A 6073-nucleotide genomic window follows, 5' to 3' on the forward strand; every position below is an offset into this window, starting at 1 on the left:
CGCAATGAATAAGAAACTGGCTTTGGTTCCTTTAACTCTTGACAGGTTCAGTTCCTATCATAAAAGAGAAGTAGAGTTAAAATATTGAAATGAGTGGGAAATGTTATGGGTGCGCATTGATCTACCACATACAATGATCAGTCAATAGTCACTATTGTCACTATTGACAATTTTATTTTTAAATATATGAAAATTAAATTGTGCATCATTTCTCTAACAATGCAAATAAGCCAAAAAAGAGCAACATTGGTGTAACATACCCTACTATAGACAGAGACGTCCTCCCAAAGTGGAATCAATCAGCATTTATTTTAAAATTAACACATCGAACAGTTTTGCAACAAAAACACATTGATTTGGTTGTCTTCAAAATGCCTAGGTTACATAGCCTTCTACCTGAGAAATTCAAACAAATGAACAAAGCACTTAGCAGGCTTTTCCTTTACAGGATTAGCAGCACATACAAGGGAAGCATACAGAAACCCCTCTTTAAATAAAACAAGTTGAGGCCCTTGTTTGATGAAACAAAAAGAAGATACAAGGAAACACTCTTCACAACTTAACAGCAGTATCAAGAACAGAATAGAATGGACCAAAACCGTTTGTTCCATTATAGTCTTTACTAAAGCCGCTGAGGGACAAGCACAGGCTAAGCTACTGTCTTCCTTGTGTAAGGCCTACACCAAAAAGGGGGTTGACACAGATCTACAATGCATTACCACAGATGGGTGCAAAACTCCAGGGTTCAGCAAAAGCAGGATTTTTACGTGGAGGCCCCAGGAGAGCATTTAGCGAAGAAATCAAACAGTGCAAAAGTGCTGAATCAAAATGACTTAGCACCACGTCTATTACAGGAAGGAAACCCAAACCTTTGCACATGCTGCTGAAATCTGCAATTTTATTGTCTTTTCTTACTGAGCAAAAATGCCTAAAGTCTCTCAAGAAAAAATATCAAATGAGGGAAGAAACTGAGTGGGATTTTTCTTTTCTTTTTCTTTTTCCTTTTTTTTTTCTTTCTTTCTTTTTTTTTTTTTTTTTTTTTTTTTTTTTTGGCGTTTGTTTGTTTCAAAACAGTCAGCTGCTTTCCATTACAAACCCATAATGTTTTTTGTTTCAATAGAATAATGTGGGGGAGGGAAGGGAGGCAGATTTTTATTGGAGGAGAGTAATGTGGTGCCAGAAAACTCTCTGACAAGATATGAGCTGTTAGTGCTTTCAAAGGCTACTTTGGGCAACATTACTTTGAACATGAATAGTCATTGCTAGTCCTCAAAAACAAAACAAAAAAGGCACTCTCACCACATGAACAATCTTTCTGATTCAGTAAGTCAAACCCAGTTTTAATAGTGAAACCAACTATTGGCTTCAAAGTGAGATTGTTTCTTTCTTATTATACACGTGGATCTGTTACAATCCTTTCTGAACTTTTAAGTGATTGAAAAATCTCTGTTCAAATAGGAATATGCAGATCAGTGAAACAGCCTGCGGCTTTTACTTCAGGTAAATCATAGTCATAACCACTGCAGACACCAGACTGCTCAAGAGGCAGTTTAGGGGCACACAGTGTGTGACTCGATAGTAAGTAACCCCAACAGACTGGCATCCTACCGGCATCTGCTAGCAGATGCTTGCCTGTAGAATGTCAAATTGAGACTGAACTGAAATTACCATGAAAATGCTACCCTTCGCCCGATTCTGCGGATTCTAAACAACTATTCCTGCTGCAGATGGTCTCTAACTTCACTAATCGCCAATTGCCAGGTCAGGTATAGCTTTGTTGGGAAAATGAAGGTCAACTAACTGCCCTGAGGTCCTGAATCCAATGTAAGGCAGAAAGAGTTGGCCAAGCTTTCTACAGAACATGCACTGTGCTAAGGGGTAAGTCTTCAGGAATCTACAAATATCTCAATTTAAAAACATTTAAGAAGTCCAAAACGAGTCAGCAAAAAAGATAAATCACTTATTTAATCGTTTACAAATTCTGCACACAAACAATTTTTTCCACAGCTAGAAAACTGTGGACTTTTCTTTTAAGTCTTCCTAACACCATGGCATTGTTGAGGAGTGAGGAGGCACTTGTTACTGTTCTATAAAAGTCAGTTTGGGGGATAGTCAGTGACTTTTTACAAACTGATGTCACCCAACCCTGAGTGAAAGGATTACATAGCCTGAAATAGAATACTGTCACAACTTTTCTTCCCAAGTGCCATTATTGATGTGCCAGGATGTTTTGATATTTCCTTTGCAAATCCCCCTGATTTTATAAATTCGATCCTGGTGCTTTGATGGAAAGATATGGGGTCCATAAAACAAACACAAAAACTTCTAACAGTCCCAGCTACGTAGCCATCAAAGGGCAATCAGCCCTTTTTGATTCTTCTTCTAGAACTGTCAGTAAATAAATGACTGAGTATTATGAATATATTCATTTCCTTCCAGTGAGTCTGCATGAAATTCTAGTCATAAAATCTATTATATGTTCTAACTTCTGGATCTCTTCTTTATCTAGAATTATTATGAAGTAAAATTTAGCAAAGTTTGTTACCATACATAGTGCTTCTGACCCAATCTACGAACACATCAAAAGATGCCTATTTGTCCACTATTGTCCTCTTTGAAGATAGATGATGGGTGATGTTATGACAGCAAAAAGAGCCATGGAAGGCTAAGTCAGCCATCTTTAATGCTAATCTGCTCCTTTACTGGCACCAAATTAAAGCTTAAAGTAAAATCTGTCCTTGGATCAAGAAGTTTTGCAATTATGTTGTTTCACCAAGCTTTAGAATCTACAGGTTTTCTATTTCCAAAGCTTGCTGACATACCTGCAGTTACTCTGAGCCACACTTTCAACTTTGGCAAGAGGAATGAGCTTCTGCGCTTGACGCTCGTCTAGTTCTTGCACTGTGGTTGCTAACAACATAACTATATTTGGTTTGAAGTTTTTCTTTTCGTCAACTGTTTCTTGTAAATAAGGGTGTTCCTGATCAACGTGGCCATCAGAACATTTTAAAATACAAAGAGCCAGAGTAGCTGTCTCCTAAGTAGCTTCCATACTCAATGTGCTCCTGGTTGTCATCATGACTGACATAGTAATTATCAGAATCAAGCATGTAATCTTCGGAATTTTCATATCTTTTAAACCTTCTTAGATCCTGGTTATATTCTGACTTCCATGGATTCTGCCTTTTCCTGGAGAAATATCCCAAATAGAATGCTTTAGCACGTTTTGGTGGCATTAACGGCATATGAAAGGGCCTGTATTTCATATTCTGGTCAAACATACTGCTAGTAAGTCTCCTCCTCTTCCTTGTGGTGTTTTCTAATTCATCACTGGAACTGGCCTCATGGTAGTAGCTGTCATCAAGCATGTATTTGGGGGCTAGTTTCCCCTTAGTTTTGCTTACATTCTTGTCAACTCTACTGGAATCACATTCATCCTCAAGCCATGAATCTCTCAGTTCATATTTGGACCTTTTACCTGGTGCCCTAACTTTGTGTTTAGAGTATCTTTCCTCACTGTCATGTTTCCACTCTGAACACAAGGTCTGCTGAGTCGACTTAGTTTTCTGTTTGCAAGTACTGATTTTGTCAGTACCAAGAGGTCTTTTTTCCGGGGAGCTATTATAAACAGCCCCAGACCTTTCCTCCTCCTCTTCGTTCATGCTAAGAGTTTCACTGAAGCACTCAGAATCGCTACTAATTTCCTCTAAGAAGTCTGCCAATGGCAAACCTACATCTACTGACCTTAATGATGAGGAAACTGGGCTTTTTCTTGTGTGCTGAGAATCTTTGACTCCGTGACTGTGAGTGTTTTCCACAGGATAGCTCTCTCCATCAGCTGGAGACAAGTGCTCATCAGTTTCACTTGCTATGTCCTTGCAATGGTTTTTTAATTTCTTTGTAAATTCTTTGGCATAATTGATCTTGCCTATCTTTTGTGACTTACTCTCAGGATCTTTAATATACACCTCTGGCCAGCCCTGCTCCTCATCCTGCTCTTTCCCTTGCAGGCTCTCCACTTCACTCAGACTGTTTGAGTGGCCCCCCTGTTTTCTCAAATAGATCTGAAAGCCATCCCCCTTAGCGTAGACATCTCTCTGCCACTCACACGCACTTGTTAGGTGACTTGTTTCAAGAAAGAATCGGGCATACTCTGGAGTCTCATAATAGTTTAATAGATAGTCAATAAATTCATCTGTTTCATAGATCTTCTGTTTCCTGCCACGGTTGATCACAGCTTGTCTAGAAGAATGGGATTCATTAGAACTGTCGTGGTCTTCCTTTGCAAGGGACTGTTCGGGAATCATTGTACTCTGCAAGGAATTCTGGTCAGAGACCAAACTGTAATCACACCCATCACTTAACACTTTTCCAGTTTCTTCTTTTCTAGCTGAGTGTCTTATTTGTTTCACTCCAGGAGTGTGTGAGGATTTCTGTAACTGAGCCTTAGTTCTTTTCTTCACTTTTTGTTTTTGTTTACTGTCAGACTTAGAAGCCTGATAGCATCGCTTCTCGGCCTTTTGGCTAAGATCATGTGTGGAAGCCTGATAGCTTGGCATTTCTTCACAATCTTGAAGATGCTGAGTGTTTAACTCTTCTTCCTCTGGTGATTTCAATGCAGTCCCTGGGGTATGATGAGCTTCGGACTTCATGACATCAACTTCCTGTGGGTTAGACTGTGTGGATCCCTTTAAGAAAAAAAAAATTGCTATAGACGAGCATCTACATAAGACTGTTAAATCGTTTGTTGTTTTATATCAAACAACTTTTATAATACTTATTTTTATTTTTATAATATTTTATAAATTTTAAGTAATATGACAAAAAATATATTATAGGTATTGAAGGGGGGGTCTATGGGAGGAGCGGTGGTACAAAAGGAGAACAAGAATGTGATTCAATTCTATTTAATTAAAATATGTTTTTAAATGTTAACAAATTCAGATAAATTGAAATCATGTAACTTTTCTGATAATGCAATAAAAGTTAAAAAAAAAAAAAGATGTAATGATCTCTCATGAAAACTCAAATTGGGCCAGCAAGATGGCTCAGAAGGTAAAGGTGCCTGCCTCTAAGCCTAATGAGCTGCCCAACCCAGGGACCTGTATGTGAGAAAGGAAAGACCTAACATCAGCAAATTGTCCTCTGATCTCCACACATAATCAGACAGTGGCATGCATCCCATCCCCATTTATACAGAAGACAAACAAATAAATAAATGTAAACAAAAAATCAAAACAAAAGACAAAGAGATTGAAAATTTCCAAAAACTGAGCAGATGTTGCTCTGAAAAAGACCCAAGATGGGTCCAGATTAGGAGTAATATTATACTGAGGAAACTACTAAATGAAAATGCTTTGATCTAATAACAGATATTTTTATTAAATCTGTGAGCATTCTTATGCCATGACATTTAAAACACCTTACTCTTCTTAATTTGCTCAAAAATGGACAAGCCTACTGTCCTAAGTCTTACGATAGGTGTTAGAGAAACATAGGGAAGAAGGAATGCTCTGTGGCCCTCACTGGAAACCCTAGCACAAGAAAAGACATGTGGGTGGTCAAGTCCAACAAGAGCAACTGACTTACTAAATACACCGTCCCTCTATTTCCATACTCCAATCTTTCCCTATGGATTGCAAGTTGAGGATGTCTCCGAGTTGAGCCACCTGGCCTGCCTCACTAAGAGGAAAGATACAGGGAACGGAGATGCAGTTTAGTGGTATAACATTTGCACCTTACAAAGTCAGAGAAGAAAAGGCCAAACATCAAGTAGAAAACATCACTGTGCCCATGAATCTGCCTGTGGTCAAGTCTGATACAACCTGTTCTGCACAGCTGCAGAGTAAGAGAAAGATGATGCCTACACACGGGTCCCCAGGAAGGTCTGCTGTGCATTCTCACTGCCACACGGCAGAGCACAGTACCTCCCTAGTAACTCGTAATCAATGTATTAATGGGATTCAGAATTATGCTCCAAACTCATCTAAAGAGGTAGGTTTTACAAAAAAAAGCCACACTTGGGCATCATTAAAGTAAACCAAAAACCAGTCTGGCTGGGCTCGCTATCAAT

At 38.8% G+C, this 6073-nt stretch overlaps 1 protein-coding gene across 7 annotated transcripts in view; it reads right to left on the bottom strand.

Annotated features, from left to right (window-relative positions):
* Nucleotides 1-290: 290 nt before the first annotated feature.
* The window catches only part of LOC116076226 (A-kinase anchor protein 17B), a 38303-nt gene continuing 32520 nt past the window's right edge, over nt 291-6073 (bottom strand). For all 7 annotated transcript variants that reach the window (XM_031350153.1, XM_031350297.1, XM_031350347.1 and 4 more), the window contains one exon: nt 291-4688. In XM_031350153.1, the coding sequence (XP_031206013.1) occupies nt 2997-4688 (1692 nt within the window). In that variant the 3' untranslated portion in view covers nt 291-2996. The remainder of the gene's footprint in view (nt 4689-6073) is intronic.

This window comes from Mastomys coucha, chromosome X (genome assembly GCF_008632895.1).
Source record: "Mastomys coucha isolate ucsf_1 chromosome X, UCSF_Mcou_1, whole genome shotgun sequence".
NCBI lineage: Eukaryota > Metazoa > Chordata > Mammalia > Rodentia > Muridae > Mastomys > Mastomys coucha.